This window comes from Cicer arietinum, chromosome 3, assembly GCF_000331145.2.
Source record: "Cicer arietinum cultivar CDC Frontier isolate Library 1 chromosome 3, Cicar.CDCFrontier_v2.0, whole genome shotgun sequence".
NCBI lineage: Eukaryota > Viridiplantae > Streptophyta > Magnoliopsida > Fabales > Fabaceae > Cicer > Cicer arietinum.
This window is the reverse complement of record NC_021162.2, coordinates 38075585-38096770: the sequence shown is the minus strand read 5'-3', so window position 1 is coordinate 38096770 and position 21186 is coordinate 38075585. Positions and strand designations below refer to the sequence as shown.

Sequence of the window (21186 nt, the reverse complement as noted above, 5' to 3'; positions counted from 1 at the left end):
GCTAAATTCGTAGGAAACTTAAATAAAATCCGCAGCAACGTTTAAGAAAACTTTAGGCATTTTCTTACGACTTTTCATGCAGAAATATCTGCAGTACAGTTTCTACAAATATATTTCGCATGAAAATTTGCAGGTATATCCATACGAAATTTTGCACCAATAATATGTTTCGCATGAAAATCCGCAGGTAATTTCGTATCAAAATTATTTTCAATAAGAAATCCGCATGCTTAAATTTCCACATTAAACGAATTTGTCTGATTTTTTATTTATATAAAAATTTTAACTAAAATATATGAAAATATTATTATAAATACATTTTTAAAATATTTAATATTAATCTTTAATTGAAATACTATTGCAATAATCCAAAACAAAATTTATATCATGTTTTCAAATCAAAACTAAATATTTATTAAAGCATGATCCAACTATTGTGATAATTCTAAACAAAATTTATATCATGTTCACAAATCAGAACTAAATATTAATTAAAACATGATCCAAAAAAAAAAATTAAGTATAACCAAGTACATGATACAACCAATTTAACAAAATAAAAACAAATACTACTCAATATGATCACTACCAATGTCCTCATCCCCACTATCTTAATCAGTTTCATCGTTGAGTTGTGGTGATGAACTTGGACGAGAAGAAGATCCAATAAGTCCTAAATGTTGCATCAGAAAGGTTAAACTTTTGTTGGTCTCGACCATCTCTTTTTCTGAGTTCCAGAAAGACGGTATATCTTATTGGCATTTGGAGAGAGCTATCGTACCATGTTCTCTACATTCTTCTCGCGATCTGAAGATGTTGTCATTGTCAACACATAAGTTCCTCCATATCTGACTTTTAGCTATGACAAAACAACAGAAATAGCTATAATAAGTCAAAATATACATGGTTTAAATTGGCACTTTATATTTGTCACTAAATTGAAAACACGGTACAAGTGTATGCAGCTTGGAGTTTTAAAGTTGCATTCAAACCTACATACATTAACCATATAAATGCTGATAAATAACCTTACTGATACCGTGCAGTTAAGGATTCTTTCATTCCCGCAGTCAGTACAACATAGTTCGATCTTTACCGATTAGCTCAAATTTGAGTGAGCATTCCAAATACTTTTAAAACCATTTTAGTGAACTCAAAATCTGAGTCGTTCAATCAAGATCTGATGATATTGAGCTGCTGACTGCATAAATGCATGCAATTTGGGAATCCGGATTAGTAAAATAATAGTTTATGGGCAAACCCATTTAATAGTTTCATTTTGAAATACACTTTGATTAAAGCATATCACTTGAGCAAGTACCTCATTTGGATTTCCGATGCACTGCAAGTTACCATTTACAAATACTCCTAATCGATCGCATAAGGCCTCCACCTCTTCCATAGAATGTGCTGAAAGCATAAAATCAAGTTTTATCATGTTATGGAATCAAATATAACACAGGCTAGCTAATATATCTAAAGCATAAACAACAAGTAGAATATAGTGCGACAAAATCCATGAAAGAGCAAGAGAATACTTGTCAGAATGATTGCGCGATCCTGTTTTGCAAGCTTGATAACATTCCATAAACATTTTCTTGAAGCATGGTCTAATCTAGTACTTGGCTCATCCATATAAACAACCTAAATTTGAATTGGCATTTACATAATAAGAAAACTTGAATCATCTTTTTATTTTTCTAAATATGAAAAAGAAAAAATGATCAGACTGGGTTGAAAAGAATAACAAACTTTGGGGTCCCCAATTAATGAAATTGCAACACTAAGCCTCCTCTTCACCCCACCACTGTATTTTCCAGCTTGTTTATCAGCAACCCCTCCATGGAAAAGGTTTAAACTCGTCAAAGATTCTTCTACTACCTAGAACAACATAATGAAAGCTAAATAGTTAAAATATCCTTGACACACAAATGATAATATGGGGTGATGTTCTTCTTCTTCTTCACACCGTTGTCTTAAAATATCGCATAAGAATTATGACATACCAACTTTCTAATTTCATTGCTTTCAATAACCTTAAACACCTATTTATATTTTGAAAGGTAGAATTTGTCAACACTAAGCCTCCTCTTCACCCCACCACTGTATTTTCCAGCTTGTTTATCAGCAACCCCTCCATGGAAAAGGTTTAAACTCGTCAAAGATTCTTCTACTACCTAGAACAACATAATGAAAGCTAAATAGTTAAAATATCCTTGACACACAAATGATAATATGGGGTGATGTTCTTCTTCTTCTTCACACCGTTGTCTTAAAATATCGCATAAGAATTATGACATACCAACTTTCTAATTTCATTGCTTTCAATAACCTTAAACACCTATTTATATTTTGAAAGGTAGAATTTGTATAACTTAACACTCCTAACATAATTAAACTCCTAACACACTGATAATAATCTTAATATTTCAAACAGTAAGAGTTCCAGTGAGTGAACTTACTTGAGTCAAGACTGAACCTTTAAGATTTTTAAGTCTTCTATAAAAAAGTAGGTGCTCTCTACCAGTCAAAGCTTTCTCACAACAAGCTATAGTATCATGAGGAAAAAAAATTAGAAACTTCTTTGAATTGATACAAATTTGATTTCATGAAAAACATAAAAATTGGAGGAATTTCAGCTTACTCATGTTGTGGACATACTCCCATGTTAGTATATATTCCATTCATATGAGTTCTTATGTCCAGGCCTTCAACATATGCCACACTTCTTTACAACTCTCTTCTTTGTTGACCTTTTAGTTCGCTTCATAATTGACTGCAAAAGATGAAAAAGTAGGTTATACATTCTATACGAGATATATAGGTAAAAAAATAGATGTTGTTAGTTGAATAATTTAGAATATTGACCCGTCTTGTGTAGAATGAAAACACTACAATGTGGGCTCAACCCCGGTCATGTATATGCTTTAATTGTTGAGATTTATGAACAAGAGACAAACGTTAGGTTGCAATGAGTAAAAAATAAGCATTATGTTACACTATTTATACTTCTAATAAAAAAATAAGCATATGAAGTAAAGATTTACCAATTCCTTTTTTATTAAATCTACCAAATCCTTTTTCAATACTACAGATGTTAAATCAAACACATTATCAATAAAGAGCTAACAAATACTATTCAATAGAACCATCTTCCTCTTGATCTTCATATTCACCATTGTCACAGGAATCATCTTCTTCATCCTCATCATCTTGCATCACATGCAAATTAACTTCTTCACCATAAACTGAATCTACTTGTAAGTTATCAATGGGGTCATCTTCAATTGTTGCATTAACTTCTGACTCTTGCACTTGAAAAACAACTTATCAACCAAAACTTTAACTTTATCATTTTTAAACTGTTACCAATCCATATAACAACAATTAACAGGGATAAATATAATTGCATTTTTATGTGAGGACTGAGGATAAAAATAAGACTGCTTCACATAACAAATAGTTTATTGTTTTTAACATGGATTATTAGTGAAGTGAAACTAATTGTGGATTTTATTAAAGAATTTGTTTATTCTTATAGTTTGTTGTGGTTAGGGGTGGGAATAGGTCAGGCTAGGCCAGACTTTGAAAGCCCCGAGCCTGGCCTACGATTTATTTTTTAGGCCTAAGCTTGGCCTACGACCTATCATAGACTTTTTTTTCGGCCTGGCCTGGCCTTTTTAAAAGTTTGGCCTGGTCTGGAAGCCTATTTAAAAGCCTATTTAAAATCATTTTTAAAAAAATATGAAACAAACATCCTTTAAACCCTAAAAACTAATTTTTTGTGTTAAATAATAGATTTTTTTTTTTGAAACAAACACACTTATTATTACCTCTTAAACAAATATGGAAGACTACTGAGTCATTGACTAATTGACCAACTACCAAATATGAAATGACTACCAAATATGGAATGCTACTGAATATGGAATGATTACTGAGTAATTTCTTAATTGATAAAATTTAAAATAGGAAATAATATAATTTATAATAATAATAATAATAATAATAATAATAAATAATATTAATAAATAATAAAATATATATAGGTCGGCCTGTCATGCCTAATAGGCTTTTTTATAAGCCTGAGCCTGATCTATTTAAATAAATAGGCTTTAAAAATGGCCTGAGCCTAGCCTTTTTATTAAATAGGTCAGGCTAGGCCAGACCATAAGTAGGCCAGGCCATAGGCCCCTGACGGACGGCCTAGCCTATTCCCATCCCTAGTTGTGGTTCCTTGTCCTAAGTTCGTATATTGTTGGAAATTCAAATGCGAGTAAGAAGTTCAACACTAAAAGGAAAGGGCTAAGTGAGAACAGAGTGACTACGATAACTCATATAACCCATGAAAGTACTAATTTCTGTGAACAGTATAGAGCTTATGAAGACAAAACAAAATTACAAGGATACCTTATCTTTTCAAATAAATATCAGCACCAAGATGAAAATATCACTGTATGTTTTCTATTTGCCCAGAACTAACCCCATGAAATGCTACAACAAGTATCATGTGCACACGAAAAATAAGTCACAGTAAACATTGCACAGGTTGAAAGAATTTTCTCGTTTTTTCTATTGTCTCCAAAGTGCTTTTTTACTAGTGGGGATATAATAAATAGATATAATAAAATCATATAATTAATTTAATACTATTCCAGAAATTAGACAACATGCAATTAACAAACCCCTAGAGGCATTACTAACTGTTGAGATAATATATCTCAACATTATCATTGGTATTAGTAAAGAAAGTTTCTTAGTTTATTCGATGCTCAACTTCTGAATTTGGAGAAAAGGCAAAGGAGAATTAAAATAATTAAGACTACATTATATACCTCAAAAGCAACTCATTGCCCTCCATTGCAAGCCAACTCTTATTTTGTTTGTGAAACTAACATAAGTTTTCACTCTTCAACTATCTTGCTCATTTATGTTACCAAAGTTACATGCTTTGTCACATTCCCATGCATTTTTCTGTACTCAGGGTAGTTGTCAACATACTTGGCATGTCCTCTGCCAAGAGTCAAATCATGAAATCGGTGAGTTTTAATACGATGTACTATGTTGATTTCTAGTGGTGACATCAAAGACATACCTGATAGGTCCACTAATATGCAACAAAAACAAACATAATGGAAATTTCTACTAAAATGAATCTTTAGGAAAGCAACAAGGCTTAGCAACAGGTACAAAACATACTCAACCATAAAAAATATTAGACTAGAAGTTAAATGAGCTAATAAAAACATACTCAACTACATCTTATTAATGAATGTGAACATTAATTACATTTGGGGTAGCACAACGACGATTAATTAATATGGCTGACTTTCTAAACGGAGTAGCAAAACTTTGAATATCAAAGATGAACATAATCAATTTGTTCTCTTTAAATTTTTCTCCTAAGTTGAAAATTTAAATGCATTGACAGTTTCTATTTGGATATTTTGCTGCAGTGTTCACCTTTAATACATATCCCTTACGTCAATAAAAATAAATAAAGATAGAACTTTTCATCGAGCAGGAGGCTGGGGAACTCTGCTATGACTAGTGCTCACTTTTCATCCATTAATTTTCCATGGTTTTAATATTACCTGATGAAAGCAACACAGAAACAGAAGCTTCTTAGTAGAATCACAAAATAAAAAATTGGAATCCTTTTCTCCCCTATTTTTTTGTCCTTGTGTCATTAGAAAAATCGCTTATATATTTTTAGAGTCGTGTGTCCTTGTGAATGTTGCGTTGGAGGTGTAGAAATACAAGATGAGTTAGGATTAGGAATTACAACATTAGAGATAGAGTTGGAGTAAGAACTATAGCAGAAAAGATTTGATGCATCATCCCTAAACCCTAAAAATTAGAACACTCATAAGAAAAGGTATTATATTACTTCACATCACAGACAAATCAAGGAAAGGAAGATTTGAGACACATTCTACTAACAAAAGTCTCTCTACTAACTAAAGTATTGAGACTTAATAGTTAAGACTTCAAGAAATAAGCAAAAGTGAAATGCAAAAGAAACACAATACAAAATAGAAAAAAATAACTCTAACCACACTTAGTTTTGGCCACACAAATCAATTAAAAAATGTCATCACAAATTATATCTTAAAAAAACTGTTAAAATCAAACATGTGATATTCAATGCATGCAAGTCTGGTAACTTCTCCAATTTTAATCCCCCGACCCTCTTTCTAGCATAAATTAAAAGATCAAGCTAAGTTCATTAGTAATAGCCAGACATAATTTATTCAAGTGTGATCATATACTAAAAATAACGAAAATAAATAGGTCCTATAAACATATAAGCACATACAAATAGAGCATATACAATATTGTGCTATATACTTTGAATATTTCGGCTTTTTCAACAGTTTAGTAATTCCATCTGTCAATTATATTCTTAAGAAATATAACCTAGAAGCCCTAAACATGTTTCAAACAAAACCAACCCCTTTTTGGCAGGTAGCATGTAGCAATGGAGGCAATGTCAAATGTAAGACCCAAAGTTTTAAATCCTAATTTATATATTTTAGTGTATTTTGGTATTGAACTCTGAGGCTTTTTAGCCAAGTTTTTGATATTTTGTGAGTTTAATTCCCAAAAATATCTTTTGATGCCCCAATTAAAATTATTCGACGATAAATAAATTAGATTAAGTACGGTGAATCTTTTGTCGAAGAATAATTTATTTATGTTACGAAGAATTTAATATCGGGCAATTTTGTTAAAAATATCTTGGGTTGCTGAAAATTGTATTTGTCAATTGAGTTGCGATGACAGTAGATATTTTTATCAAATGGTTTGAGAGGTTATGGGTGAAATGGTAATTTTGATAAATATCTAGATAATTTTAGATATTTGTTAAGTTATAATATATATATATATATATATATATATATATGAAAAGGAAAGGAAAAGGAAAATAAAGAAAAGGAAAGGAAGGAAAAAGAAAGGAAGGAAAAAGAAAGAAAGGAAAAACAAAGGAAAACAGAAACAGAAACGAAAACGAAAAGCGAACGGAGATTTTACCGGAATTAATTACGGTACCGTAATCGCGTGTTAGAGATATCGTAAAGGTAAGAGCTCCTTCCAAACTCTTAGTTTGCATTTAGGGACTTATTTGTGGTTGTGTGGAAATGAAATTTGTTAGCGTTGAAGTGTTGATTTGGGGAAAATGAATTTAATGTTTTTATGGGTGAAATTTTAGAGTTTAGTTTTGGTGATATTGATGAGTGTTTCATGGAAAATGAATTTAACTCATTTATGTGTAGTTTTGAGGAAAATGAATTGATGTGATTTGGTGTGAAGTGTGGATTGAATTTGAGAATATCTATGAGTATGTTCTGTGTGGAATTTGAAAATCATTAGAGTTAAACGAGTATTAAAAATGGGGAATCTTTTAATATTTCTGTTTACTTAATGTTTGTCGTGAAAATCATTAGAGTTAAACGAGTATTAAAAATGGGGAATCTTTTAATATCTTTGTTTACTTAATGTTTGTAGTGAGAATTGTTAGAGTTAAATGGGTATTAAAAATGGGGAATCTTTTAATATCTGCATTTACTTAATGATTGTCGTCCGAATTGTTAGAGTTAAATGTGTATTAAAAATGAGGAATCTTTTAATATCTGCATTTACTTAATGATTGTCGTCCGAATTGTTAGAGTTAAATGGGTATTAAAAATGGAGAATCTTTTAATATCTGCATTTACTTAATGATTGTCGTCTGAATTGTTAGAGTTAAATGGGTATTAAAAATGGGGAATCTTTTAATATCTGCATTTACTTAATGATTATCGTCCGAATTGTTAGAGTTAAATGGGTATTAAAAATGGGAAATCTTTTAATATTTGCATTTACTTAATGATTGTCGTCCAAATTGTTAGAGTTAAATGGGTATTAAAAATGGGGAATCTTTTAATATATGCATTTACTTAATGATTGTCGTCCGAATTGTTAGAGTTAAATGGGTATTAAAAATGGGAAATCTTTTAATATTTGCATTTACTTAATGATTGTCGTCCAAATTGTTAGAGTTGAATGGGTATTAAAAATGGGGAATCTTTTAATATCTACATTTACTTAATGATTGTCGTTCGAATTGTTAGAGTTAAATGGGTATTAAAAATGGGGAATCTTTTAATATCTGCATTTACTTAATGATTGTCGTCAAAATTGTTAGAGTTAAACGAGTATTAAAAATGTGGAATCTTTTAATATATATGTTTACTTAATGATTGTCGTGAAAATTGTTAGAGTTAAATGAGTATTAAAAATGAGGAATATTTTAATATCTGCATTTACTCAACGATTGTCGTGGATAGAGTTAGAATATGCTCATGCATTTCATAGTACATGGCGACCGAATGGGCCATGATGATAGTGGTGACCGGATGGGCCACGAGATGATTCCATGTGATTTGCTGGTTCATCTTATTCTTGTGGGGATTGTCGCGTCAGGTAAGGTCTGCGATAGACTGCACGTGTTTAGTAAATCATGTTGACCCGTGGTAGGTAGCACCTCGGTAATTTAGTACTTCGGCCTGTGATAGGCGGTACAATTATGATTTACGGCCCTTCGAGGAGGGTTTTGGTTTGGAATTCCGAGTCCATGCATTTTGGCACATACGCATTGCATTAGGGTCCTTGGCACGCGAGTCGTGTTTGATTCAAGATTATGATTGAGTGTTTGAACTCAAGTTGTCATGGTGATTGTGTTATAATTGTCAAGTGTGAATGTTTTGGGTTTGTGTGAAAGTGTGACTGATTGCAAAACCATTTCAAAACTCAAATCGTCATGGTGATTGTGCTATAATTGCTAAGTGTGATTGTTTGGGTTTGTATGTAAGTGTTGATTGATTTTGAAACCCTTTAAAAAGCTAAATTTTGCTATTTTCCTGCTGCTGTCTGATGTGTATTCGAATACAGAAAGCTGTATTCGAATACAGTCATGTTATTTTTGCCACGAACTTACTGTGTAGTCGAATACAGACTGTTGTATTCGAATACAGACATGTTGTTTTGCTACTGACTTACTGTGTAGTCGAATACAGACTGTTGTATTCGAATACAGACATGTTGTTTTGCTACTGACTTACTGTGTAGTCGAATACAGACTGTTGTATTCGAATACAGACATGTTGTTTTGCTACTGACTTACTGTGTAGTCGAATACAGACTGTTGTATTCGAATACAGACATGTTGTTTTGCTACTGACTTACTGTGTAGTCGAATACAGACTGTTGTATTCGAATACAGACATGTTGTTTTGCTACTGACTTACTGTGTAGTCGAATACAGACTGTTGTATTCGAATACAGACATGTTGTTTTGCTACTGACTTACTGTGTAGTCGAATATAGAAGGCTGTATTCGAATACATACATGTTGTTTTTGCTGCTGACTGCTGAAACAACCTTGTATTCGAATACAGAGATGCTGTATTCGAATACAACATTGCAGTTTTGTTAAAAACTTCATTTTTCAACCTTGTTTATGCATGTTTGGCATATGGAAACCCCTTTTAAGGTGCATCCTAAGTTGAAAGGTTATTTTGTGCATTTAAAAACTTAAATGTTATGTGTTAATTGTTAATTTCGGTTGGTGACCCTTTACAACTATTGTGGAAATCTGGGTTTTGCCCTCAGATGAGAACCAGGACCATCCCACCGGTTAGTACCCTGTGGATGAGAATGTAGTTGGACACACCTGACTGGAGCTGTGTTAGGAGGATCTTGCGGGGCACATGAAGATCACTCGAGATGTATAGTTTTTGTAGAATGATCAGATTAGGTTGACGTATAGGGACTATATGTCTTTCTTGTTGGATTGTGTTTATTTTAATTTGGAAGACTGTACCTATACCAATATTGTTAGTTTGACATTTTATTTTGATGGGTTCTATGTACCACTTTTTGATGTGATGTGGGGAGTTAAAATTCTTGGGGCAGTGCTTTTGTACAGGTGTCTGCCGAGAATACCCCAAGGGTATGAGTTATGTCTGATAGACCTCATAGCCCCGGTGTATTTTGATGTTTGAATACTTTGGATTGTGATTTCAAAAACTATTCCGCTGCTTGTAAATATTTGTTGACTTTGTCGTTATGTTACGACTTAAATATTTATCCAAAAGTATTTTCTTCTTTATTTCTTTGTTTTTATGAATTTGTTTTGAAAAAAAAAATACACTTGCGCTGTTAAAAATCGAGGTGTTACATCAAAACTCTTTGGCTTCTTCAACTTGACAATAGAAATCACATAAAAACACCGTATCTGCAACTAAAGCAATTTGCAAATTGAAAATGTTCAAAAAAACAAAACACAAAAACATTGAATCAGATGAAAAAACCTAAATCGGAAGAAAATCAAAACCCTAACTCACTATAGTTCACGAAAATCATTTTACTTCACGAGAAATCTGAACGACGCTGAAGGTCGAAGTAGAATCGAGGCTCATTCACGAGAAATCCGAGGCGCTGAAGGTCAAGAATGTTGTGATGGTGGTGGCGATGGTGGCGAGGTGTGACGGTGGTGACTATGGTTGAGATGCGATGGCGGCAAGTTTGAGGTTTGGTGGCGGCGAGGTTGAGCAAATTGTTATGTCATTAGGTTTGGTGGCAGCGAGATTGAGCAAATAGTTCTAGGATTAGGTTTGGTGGCAGCGAGATTGAGCAAATAGTTCTAGGATTAGGTTTGGTGGCGGCGAGGTTGAATACATGATTAACTTGTATAAGATTAGATTTTTGAATACATGATTAACTTGAACGTATAAGATTAGATTTTTTTTTACATATTTTCTATTTTAAAACATTGAATAATTTTAGAAGGTACAGATAAAATTAAACAACTTCACTTTTTTGCTATCAAATATAATAACTTCTTTTTTTTTTAGAACTCATACATTTAAAAATTAATATATTTTGTTATTATTAAATTACATTATTAATAATTAAATAAATATCTATTAGCGAGTTTGATTATATTTTAAATTTATTACTATAAAATTTGTATGTTTCATGTGTTGAAATAATTTTAAAATAGAGTAAAAAATAAAATAATTAATTTAATATAAGTAAAAAAATCACAAAATACACATTGCATTCATCTTATATGAATAAAACAAAGTCAAAATATTCATAGTACCAATACACATTTGATAGTACTATAGAATTTCGGGAGAAATCCTATACACAATCAAAATGGAATTTTTCTTATAAATCAAGACGAGTTCGAGAGGGTGCCGATTATGATAATTTGTTTAAAAATTCATTCTATTTTATTTATATAAAATTAAAACTTAGTGCTTTTGCTGCGGAATTTGTTTTCGGATGTTTCCTACGGAACTATATTAATCCATTGCAAAAGAAAAATGTACCTGCCGTTTTACCTGCGGAAATGGATATCTGGGGATATATTTTCGCAGGAAATACCGCAGGAAAAACGCTAAATTCTAGTAGTGTATGTTGGTAGGCTTTAACTTTGTATATGTTATTCAGTGTCTTTTGTATTTGAAATGTAAATGTTACAATTTGAGTGTTTTATGCTCCTAGTGGTTTTGAGAAATTTAAGTGCGTGGTTATGAAATTAATCCCTCATTGACTCAAATTTTTTGTAGTTTTAGATGCCCAAATTTAGTATTCTTATTTTGCTTTACTTATGCGTTTGTGTTGTACGTTTGGTTTAAAGAAGTGACTACTCAATGAACACATTAACCTTAGGTCAGAGGAAAGCTATGTAATATTACTCATTGGGTAAACAAAGCAATAAAAGTAAATGGAGAAGTTCAGATGATAGAGTTAATTGGATTTTCGTTGTTGGGAAGTTTTTCGTTTAAATCATGTAAGTTCATCAAAAGAAGAAAACTAGGTACTAAAGAAAAGTTGTCTATTTAATTTAGGAAAAATGCTTAAGATAATCTGAAATGGCTATACGAAAAAATAGGATAGTGAGTCCTAAATTATCGAGCGAATTTGTGTGCTGCAAGGAGGTCCATCACCTACTTAGACCACATGTCAAGCTTGGGCTAGGCCAAGACTCATGGTCTTAATTTGTTGATTGGCTAGAATGGGAGGCAGAAACTTTATGAAAGGCAAAATAGCTTAGCATTTGTCGAACTTTGCTAAGAGAATTTGTTGGAGACTAACTATAAATAGCAACCATCACACCATCTTTCTTCATTTATTTCCTCAACTCTTTCTCTCTGTAATGTTGTGTTTTGCATGCCTTCTATCTCAATATCTTGAATGTGTTGTGAAGTTTTGTGTTTTAAATCCATTTGGAGCAAGTTTTCAAGGCGTCTGACATTGATCTGAGTTTGCGAAGGCATTTACAACATTTTTGTCCTACTGCAACGCGCAAAAACCGTTGCTTAACATAAAAAAATCATTGCCGTAATCTACGAAAACGGTTTTCAATCCGTGGGGAACCAAGGCATTGAAAAAAATAATATCATAAATTATTATATTTCATAAACAGTTAATATTACATGAACGAGAATGTAAGTAGCCTGAGAGTATTTCAAAAACTTGCACCCACCATTATAGTTGCAGAAAAATAAGTTACAAAGCTTAACTGCTTAAGTTAACAGAGTAATGCAGTACCAAGTAATAATAAAAAAGACAACCAAGTCAATTCCTAATGCTAAACAAAAAAATCTACACCAAACATACCTTCAAGGTGGAAGAATTGGGATCCACAAGATGTTGTCTTCTTTTTACGAATCGCTCCTGGAGTCAAATATCAATGCAAGCTTTAAACCATAAGACTTCTTTCAAGTATATCAATTAAAACATGTATAATAGATAAAAGTAAGGATTGCTCAATTTTTTGTTTCACAAGAATGTGACTCAGAAGTCTTAAATAGTCATTCAGTGAAACCAAATGATGTAAAGCTCAAATAATGTTTCAAATTTACAATCTACTCTATGAATGTATAGCTCTAATAGATCATTACAATTAAAATAATAGTGCTGGCCATATTTTACACTCATGGATTTGATGCAGAATGGAAAAAATAAAGTGCAGATTCCAATACCACTGCTAGGCATACTAATAGCCAAGATTCCACCTTCAAACTCCTAACCATAATAAATCATTAACAATGATAAAAGTATACAAGCCCAAGTAAATATACTTGAAATGTTTAAGTGAAATAAAGCATCTATCAAATAAGGGATCCATGAAAGACATTTTATCAAAGTTTTACAAGATTTATGAACAATATATGGTAATAAAGCAAAATATCAGATGTCATCAAGTTTAAAACAAACATGTACAAAACTAAGTCAATTCCTGAAGCAGAAGGCTTTTCCTTTTGTTCATCACCATCACAATCATTTTGGAATTGCTCTAGTTGCCTCTCCACTGCAGCAAACATGAGATGTGGGTGACTCCATGACTAACTAAAATAAGCTTATATGGTGAAAGCACAATGAACACCATGGCTGTTTATCAAGTCAATCACTCAAAGCACAAAGAAATACAATATAGAACTGGTGTCAATTATCAAATACTCACATGAAAACAAAAGTATCTGAAAGTATCTTCTATGCAAAATTCAAATTAAACACCAACAATAATTTTTAAATAATAAAAAAAAAACAGAGCTGCAACATTAAATCAAAGTATATAAAAAAGACATTAAAAATATTAGATAGAAAATTAACAAAAAATAGTATACTCTCAAATAAAATTATAAAATAACTTATATCTTATATTTCCTGTACTCATATCACATCCCATTATTGATAGAACAATGAAATCAAGAAAATTGCAGCTATAACTAACAAGAAGCATGATCTCAAGTCAAATTTCAAGCTCATGTTAACAAACACCTCAACGGTAAGGCCAAGTAAGGATTACTTTCGGGCTAACAGAAGCTTCTCGTTTTATCAAAGAGCATCTAACAATGTTGAGATGCAAAAGTTCATTTCCGCAATGCTACTATTTACCACCTTCATGCATAATAAAGTACCTCTGCTTACTTAGGACATTTTGCAAACACTTCATATGCAGATTAAGGATACTAATGCTCTAACTATGATGGTTCTTCTCACTAATTAACATAGTGCAGAGAGATTAAAATAAACAACCAATATCTCAAGTTATATGAACAATCAACGGAAATAACCATATATCCATCCTTAATGCTTCAAGTTTTCAAAGTGTTTCTAAGATTAGAGAGATGAATTTCTCATATTTTAGAATCCACAAGATGTCATAGATTAAGAAACAGCAAATAGGAAATAGAATAAAGAACGATACCAAGATGTCATTGATAACTGCAGAGCATGTTCTGCTTCTTTCAAGAATAATCGAGTTAGCTGCTTCTGACCTTGCCTATATACTATAGTAGACCATTTGTTTCTAGTCATCAACTTTGTTTCCTCTGAATCATTTGCCATTCTGATCAAAGGAAATTAAGAAAAAGGTGTTAGAAAGTGCAATGCATAGTGTTGAAATCAAATTTGATAATTGTGTTATAAATTGCAAGAGTGAAGATTTCTAATTGCATACTGTTTGTTATCTTTCTGGTTATCAATGGTAAGAGCCTTCTTGAGCAATTCAAAGTCACTTTCCTCTGTTCTAGAATGCTCTTCAAGATCCATTAGCCTGAAATGCAGTGAAATCAATTAGGCATTGCACATAAGATACATCAATGTTGGTGCTCTAATTTGTCCTTATTTCCTCAATATATGAAATGGCACATCAGATATAAAAAAAACAACATTCAACTTCATTTGTAAAATCAAGTTCCAATTAGAAGCATGCATGTAGTATTAGGACACCAAATATATTTCAGGCACTCACTTGACTGAAATTTTACTAGAAAATAAAAATAAACTAAATTTTTATTCTTTTTGTTAGAATAGTAGAATATATCCAACCAAATGATTGGATTTAAATAGTTACTCGAGTTCGAATCCTGAAACAATATTTTACTAGACTTTACTTATCTCTCGGAACTAAATCTGAATTACTAAGATTAACACCTAAACATGTACTGCCTTTAATTACTTCATTTTCTCAAACTTTTACCCCAAAAAAATAATATTCTAATTGAAGGCAGACTTTGCTTCCAAATTAACCTCAAAATCAACAATTTTACAAAATCAATATTTGTGACTATCCAATTTATAAAAAAAAAAAAAATGAATCGAACAACAAAGAGAATGAGTTCTAATAACTGAAATTTTAAAAAAATAAAATGAATGAATTTTGGTTACAGTAACGAGAATAAGCATTGCATCAGGGAGAGCACCGAGTACAGGAAGAAACAATCCACCAACAATGCTGGGACCTAAGATCTCAAGCAAGAGTTCACTATTGTTAGATAAAAACGTAGCAGCAATGTACATGAGGTAGTCATCTGAAGCTTCGCGGTGTCGTTGGACTCGAAGGCTTTAACGTCGTCGACGAATCCGACACCGGCGATTGAACCACCGAGGTAACCGCAACCGGTGTAGAATGTGAGATTTTCTCCCCATGAACTGCGTTTACGGCGAGCTTCTTCGTCAAAGAGAAACTCCGGTGAGGTTGAGAGTTTGTAGAGATTTTGAATAGGAATATCGAGGTCTTTGTATGGGTTGTAGAATCGGGCTTGGGGATTGGGATCGGAGTTTGAGCCGTTATGTGCCATTGAAAGAGGGGTTAGGGTTAGGGTTTCGTGAAATTCCGTGAGTGGCACGCAATGTTGCAGGGCCTCTTTTTGTGTGTTTTGAAACTTGAAACTGTGAAAGCTTTCTATTCTGCAAATAAGTAAAAAACAGAGGCAAGCATGTTTTGGTTTACATATTAATTAGTTGTTAATACATAGTAATTGTAATTGTATTAGAATTGTTTCAAACTATGTTAGTTAGAACTAGGCATGGGAATCCACATTATAATTTTTAATATTTTAAAAAATATTAAATATATTCACTATCTATATTTATATAAAATTTACAAATTATTATAATATTACTTGTGGGGCGGATACATGGTGTATATCACCAGCCAAACCTGTCTCCGCCCTCAAATTAAAATTTCGGAGAAAATCAGCACTTACACACTAAATTAAACTTGATTTTCTCCGCCCAAATTAAATGGTTTGGGTGGGTACCCGCAGGTACAAATTATGTTTCCATCCCTACTTAGAAGATGTTACAAAATTGATTTTCCTTCATAATACTGGAACATATGACACATAGAAAATGTACATGAATTTTGTAGTTTCTCTAATGTGATAATTTAGTTTTTTACTATCTTATCTTGAGTAAATATAAAGTCATTTTAAACTTTTTTCTGTTGAGCCGAGTTCAAAATATTTTTAATATATATATTAAATAATAATGTTATTGATTACCATTAAACTAGCATGCTCTTCTACAAACAAATGAGATAGATAAAAAATAGACTTTTAAAATAAATGAATCAATTTCTTCAATTGATAAAAATAGATGGATTAAAACTACAATCAAGTCAATTTTAATTATGAATCAAGACACTCGAAACTAAAGACACAAAAACTAGAGGCAACCAGGACAGAGGAAATTAGAACAAACAACTATTATTATAAAATTAACATTATTTATATAAAAACAAAATTGGGATGAAATATATCTACATAATCACCTACAAATATAACAAATGTGAACTTAGCGCGGAATTTGATGCGGATCATTCATATAGAAACATATCCGCAGGAAAATCCTTAGGAAAAAGATGATGTTTGCTGCGAATAAGCAGTCGCAGGTACATCCGCAGCAAATGAAAAGTTTACCTATCGTGTTATCTGCGGAACGCGATACCGCAGGAAATATCTCTGTATATGTGTGATCCGCAAGAAACTCCTTATGTATTACCTGCGGATTTTTTCCGCAGGAAAAGCCGCCCGTAAATCGCTGATTTTCTGGTAGTGATTTATATACCCTTAAACCATACATTCTCCACTTCCATAGTAATCTTTATACATATGGTTGTCCTTAAAAAAAATTGTAATACATATTCAAACTCTTGATAAATTATCAATAATTAAAGTGTAAATAAAATTGTAGTTAAAGTGACTATTAATAATGTATTTTTAAATGGGGTAAAAGTTTGGAGCTACGTAAAAGATATTTTTCAATACTCTAAAGTTTATCATTACCAATAAGGGGATTTGTTACACATCGGGACAATAGCGTAAAATAGTTTAATATATATATGTGTAGGATTGCCGAAAACCCTACTAAAGTTATTTTGCCTTATGCAGTTTATCATAGAATTGAGATGATGAATATTATTGGAAGAACACTACTAGAAATATGCATTTGTCCTACGGATGTTCCTGCGGATTTAAGCAAATATTCCGCAGGAAAGCATGTTACCTGCGGATTTTCTGGCGGAACCTTATCCCCACGTAAAACCTTCGTGGATAACTGTTACCTGAGGATTTCACTATCCGCAGGTAAATTATCGGCGGTTAAATCCGCAGGAAACTTAAATAAAATCCGCAGGAACATTTAAGAAAACTTTAGGCAGTTTCTTACAACGTTTCATAGAGAAATATCTGCAGTATAGTTCCTACAAATATATTTCGCCTGAAAATCTGCAGGTATATCTATACAAATTTTAATTTCTGTCGCATGAAAATCCGCAGGTAATTTCGTATGAAAATTATTTTCAAAAAGGAATTAGCATGCTTAAATTTCCACATTAAACGAATTTGTCTTATTTTTTATTTATATAAAAATTTAACTAAAAATATATGAAAATATTATTATAAATACATTTTAAAAATATTTAATATTAGTCTTTAATTGAAATACTATTGTAATACTCCAAAACAAAATTTATATCATGTTTTCAAATCAAAACTAAATATTTATTAAAGCATGATCCAGCTATTGTGATAATTCTAAACAAAATTTATATCATGTTCACAAATCAAAACTAAGTATTAATTAAAACATGATCCAAAAAAAAAACTAAGAATAACCAAGTATATGATACAACCAATATAACAAAATAAAAACAATACTACTCAATATGATCACTACCAATGTCCTCATCCCCACTATCTTAATCAGTTTCATCGTTGGGTTGTGGTGATGAACTTGGACGAGAAGAAGATCCAACAAATCCTAAATGTTGCATCAGAAAGAAGGTTAAACTTTTGTTGGTCTCGACCATCTCTTTTTCTGGGTTCGAGAAAGACAGTATATCTTGTTGCCATTTGGAGAGAGCTATTGTACCATGTTCTCTACATTCTTCTTGCGATCCGAAGATGCTGTCATTGTCAACACATAAGTTCCTCCATATCTGGCTTTTAGCTATGACAAAACAACAGAAGTAGCTATAATAAGTCAAAATATACATGGTTTTAATTGGTACTTTATATTTGTCACTAATATATCTAAAGCATAAACAACAAATAGAATATAGTGCGACAAAAGAGTGAGAGAATACTTGTCAGAATGATTCCACAATCCTATTTTGCAAGCTTGGTAACATTCCATAAACATTTTCTTGAAGCAAGGTCTAATCCAGTACTTGGCTCATCCATATAAACAACCTAAATTTAAGTTGGCATTTACATAATAAGAAAACTTAATCATCTTTTTTTAAAAAAAAAAAAATATGAAAAAGAAAAAATGATCAGATTGGGTTGAAAAGAATCACAAACTTTGGGGTCCCCAATTAATGAAATTGCAACACTAAGCCTCCTCTTCATCCCACCACTGTATTTTCCAGCTTGTTTATCAACAACCCCTCCATGGAAAAGGTTTAAACTCTTCCAAGATTCTTCTACTGCCTAGAACAACATAATGAAAGCTAAATAGTTAAAATATCCCTGACAACCAAATGATAATATGGAATGATGTTCTTCTTCTTCTTCATACTGTTGTCTTAAAATATCGCATAAGAATTATGACATACCAACTTTCTAATTTCATTGCTTTCCATAACCTTAAACACCTATTTATATTTTGAAAGGTATAATTTGTATAACTTAACACTCCTAACTTAATTAAACTCCTAGCACACTGATAATAATCTTAATATTTCAAACAGTAAGAGTTCTAGTGAGTGAACTTACTTGAGTCAAGACGGAACCTTTAAGATTTTTAAGTCTTCCATAAAAAAGTAGGTGTTCTCTACCAGTCAAAGCTTTCCCACAACAAGCTATAGTATCAAGAGGAAAAAATTAGAAACTTCTTTCAATTGATACAAATTTGATTTCATGAAAAACATAAAAATTGGAGGAATTTCAGCTTACTCATGTTGTGGACATACTCCCATGTTAATATATATTCCATTCATATGAGTTCTTATGTCCAGGGCTTCAACATATGCCACACTTCTTTGAAGAGAATTAGATGTAATAGTAAATTATATTATAGGCACAAATCCATTTAATATAATTAAATATAAAATTTGTTAGTTAAATGACATCGTAGCACAAACAGAAGAGCCCATAATTTGTTAGCTAAATACATGTTAATTTCAAAAGGAATTTTTGCATGAAAGAAAATTAAATGGGATTAGTACTTATTGTAGGCACAAATCCATTTAATATAATTGATGATGCAATTTGACTACAATAATTATTGCCGAATATAAACTTCTTTGTAAATATTTAATAGGTTTAAATTTTTTCTTTATTGTAGTTCTTCTCACTCTAATATTTTTTATTTAAAAAATGTCATGTCATAAAATTTCTGTAACTAGTTGAAGTGATTTAGACATTAAAAAAGTCTATAACTAGAGAATTTGTTTGGCATTTAGCTGTAACTGGTCTCTATGTTATCTTGCTAATCACAATGCACAGTGCTTGTCAGTAACTTAGATTTGGCTTGGAAAATAAGACGTGGTCAGGTTTATTTATTTAATTTTGTCCAACAGCTGGCTTTTTCAGCTCATACCAGTAACAAGCATATCATGTGTCTGCATGGTGTAGAGCATATGTTTGCTTTCTGTTTGCATTTTCTCTACCATGTAGACGAGTGGGAAATATGTTTGTGCACAATTTTATGTGATAAATTGTTATTGGAATACTTTGTAGCATTGCAACATAGCTCAATTGACAGAACAGGGAATTTAATGATTTATTTAGGTCAACATGAAAATTTTCAGCTATTTTTTCAAATTCAAATGATGGGAAATCATGCTGGACATTCCTAATATTCCCAAAAATGAATGGGTTGAGTATTTATTAATTGGAGTACTTTCTGGTATGCCATTATGCTGTGTTTAACCTTCTGCCATTTTTACTAAAAAGTTATTCCTAATACAACCTAGAAGTATCATAATCTGACAAACAATGCTATATATCATAATTTGTGTGATTTCTAAAATTAAATGTTACAAGACATACCTTAGATGGTTTATGTCCTCCTATATCCTGCAATGGTCACTTCACTTTTATCTGTTGCTATCTTGGTCATCAGGGGTCTCTTCCCCCTTTCGTCCTTGCCACAACAACCGATCACTTCAAAAGGAAAAATACAATGTGACGTGCAAAATAATGAAAGTAGATTCCAGCCAAACAATATAAATCTTCAAAATTCAGGTGTGTGAATAATTATGCAATTTCAAGCTTAAGCAGAAAATGCTTTGTTTTAATTTCTTCGACAGCAATTAAGAGAAACACAGACTTACCAGTTATAATCCTGCGAGGTTGAAGCTCTCTTACAGAATCAAGTAATCTAGACAAAGCATCAGGAGTACGAGCATAGTCCACTATTACCCCAAATGCTTGTTCCTCGTCGATTAACTCGCACCTCCCAGGAACTGCATCTACTTCTTCAATACCTCTAATGCAATGCCCCAATTTTTTTAATCCAAAAATTACTTAAAAATAATAGTTTTCTTTTAGAAATAACTATAATATATTTTTTTTGAAGTAGTTCATCATGTAATAATTTGAAGATCCGTCAGAAAATTACTTGATATTTTTTTTGTTTGTAAAAGAATGTAATGCAATTTACTAAAATATTATTTATTGATTTATTTGCAAAATTAATATTCCAGTTATTAGATCAATATTCGTTTATGCTCCAAAATAAAATAAAGTCTCTTTAAGTGAAATTCAAAATAAGCAAATGAAATCTCACTTCCGTATTTCTATTAAAAGTTAATGATGAAAAGTAAATAACTTTACAATGTACGACAAAATTTTTAGTAATACAAAATATTATTTTTAAAGTAAAGGTCTCATT

General features: G+C 31.6%; 3 protein-coding genes across 11 annotated transcripts; all 3 read right to left on the bottom strand.

Moving 5' to 3' along the window:
* Nucleotides 1–440: 440 nt before the first annotated feature.
* LOC101502519 (ABC transporter A family member 7-like) lies at nucleotides 441–2023 on the bottom strand. Its single transcript, XM_073366372.1, has 5 exons — nucleotides 1970–2023; nucleotides 1753–1881; nucleotides 1539–1644; nucleotides 1322–1410; nucleotides 441–859 (listed from the first exon to the last, which is right to left on the bottom strand). Exons 1-5 carry the CDS (start codon nucleotides 2021–2023, stop codon nucleotides 773–775), a joined length of 465 nt encoding a protein of 154 aa, XP_073222473.1. The 3' UTR covers nucleotides 441–772.
* A 51-nt stretch (nucleotides 2024–2074) lies between these two features.
* Nucleotides 2075–15790, bottom strand: LOC140919512 (mitochondrial import inner membrane translocase subunit TIM23-2-like). Of its 7 annotated transcripts, XR_012162135.1 has the most exons (8): nucleotides 15232–15790; nucleotides 14522–14617; nucleotides 14270–14410; nucleotides 13276–13369; nucleotides 12676–12732; nucleotides 2645–2776; nucleotides 2463–2548; nucleotides 2075–2177 (listed from the first exon to the last, which is right to left on the bottom strand). XR_012162135.1 is itself a non-coding variant. In XM_073365619.1 (5 exons), exons 2-4 carry the CDS (start codon nucleotides 14611–14613, stop codon nucleotides 13339–13341), a joined length of 264 nt encoding a protein of 87 aa, XP_073221720.1. In that variant the 5' UTR covers nucleotides 14614–14617; nucleotides 15274–15787; the 3' UTR covers nucleotides 12440–12732; nucleotides 13276–13338. The 7 variants fall into 7 exon arrangements, 4 of the variants coding, with proteins under 4 accessions (XP_073221720.1, XP_073221719.1, XP_073221717.1 ...); XR_012162137.1 differs by lacking the exons at nucleotides 2075–2177; nucleotides 2463–2548; nucleotides 2645–2776 and adding an exon at nucleotides 5471–5594 and having other exon boundaries at nucleotides 15232–15787; XR_012162136.1 differs by lacking the exons at nucleotides 2075–2177; nucleotides 2463–2548; nucleotides 2645–2776 and adding an exon at nucleotides 11550–12351 and having other exon boundaries at nucleotides 15232–15787.
* A 2052-nt stretch (nucleotides 15791–17842) lies between these two features.
* LOC101503469 (ABC transporter A family member 8-like) lies at nucleotides 17843–20779 on the bottom strand. Of its 3 annotated transcripts, none has more exons than XM_073365897.1 (6): nucleotides 20627–20779; nucleotides 20343–20456; nucleotides 19245–19328; nucleotides 19065–19150; nucleotides 18651–18779; nucleotides 17843–18297 (listed from the first exon to the last, which is right to left on the bottom strand). In XM_073365897.1, exons 3-6 carry the CDS (start codon nucleotides 19282–19284, stop codon nucleotides 18211–18213), a joined length of 342 nt encoding a protein of 113 aa, XP_073221998.1. In that variant the 5' UTR covers nucleotides 19285–19328; nucleotides 20343–20456; nucleotides 20627–20779; the 3' UTR covers nucleotides 17843–18210. The 3 variants fall into 3 exon arrangements, 2 of the variants coding, with proteins under 2 accessions (XP_073221998.1, XP_073221999.1); XR_012162248.1 differs by lacking the exon at nucleotides 19245–19328 and adding an exon at nucleotides 18434–18539 and having other exon boundaries at nucleotides 17849–18297; XM_073365898.1 differs by adding an exon at nucleotides 18434–18539 and having other exon boundaries at nucleotides 17851–18297; nucleotides 19245–20456.
* Nucleotides 20780–21186: the final 407 nt, after the last annotated feature.

Coding starts and splice junctions, on each gene's coding strand:
- LOC101502519 (XM_073366372.1), bottom strand. CDS start 2,023: ATGAAATTAGAAAGTTGGTATGTCATAATTCTTATGCGATATTTTAAG. Junction 1,882..1,969: donor TGCGATATTTTAAGACAACG/GTGTGAAGAAGA, acceptor ATGTTGTTCTAG/GTAGTAGAAGAATCTTTGAC. Junction 1,411..1,538: donor TCGCGCAATCATTCTGACAA/GTATTCTCTTGC, acceptor TTATGCTTTCAG/CACATTCTATGGAAGAGGTG.
- LOC140919512 (XM_073365616.1), bottom strand. CDS start 15,254: ATGCAATGCTTATTCTCGTTACT. Junction 14,618..15,231: donor CAATGCTTATTCTCGTTACT/GTAACCAAAATT, acceptor ACTGCATTTCAG/GCTAATGGATCTTGAAGAGC. Junction 14,411..14,521: donor AACCAGAAAGATAACAAACA/GTATGCAATTAG, acceptor TCCTTTGATCAG/AATGGCAAATGATTCAGAGG.
- LOC101503469 (XM_073365897.1), bottom strand. CDS start 19,284: ATGGAATATATATTAACATGGGAGTATGTCCACAACATGA. Junction 18,780..19,064: donor AAGGTTCCGTCTTGACTCAA/GTAAGTTCACTC, acceptor ATGTTGTTCTAG/GCAGTAGAAGAATCTTGGAA. Junction 18,298..18,650: donor CATTAATTGGGGACCCCAAA/GTTTGTGATTCT, acceptor GTTTTGTCATAG/CTAAAAGCCAGATATGGAGG.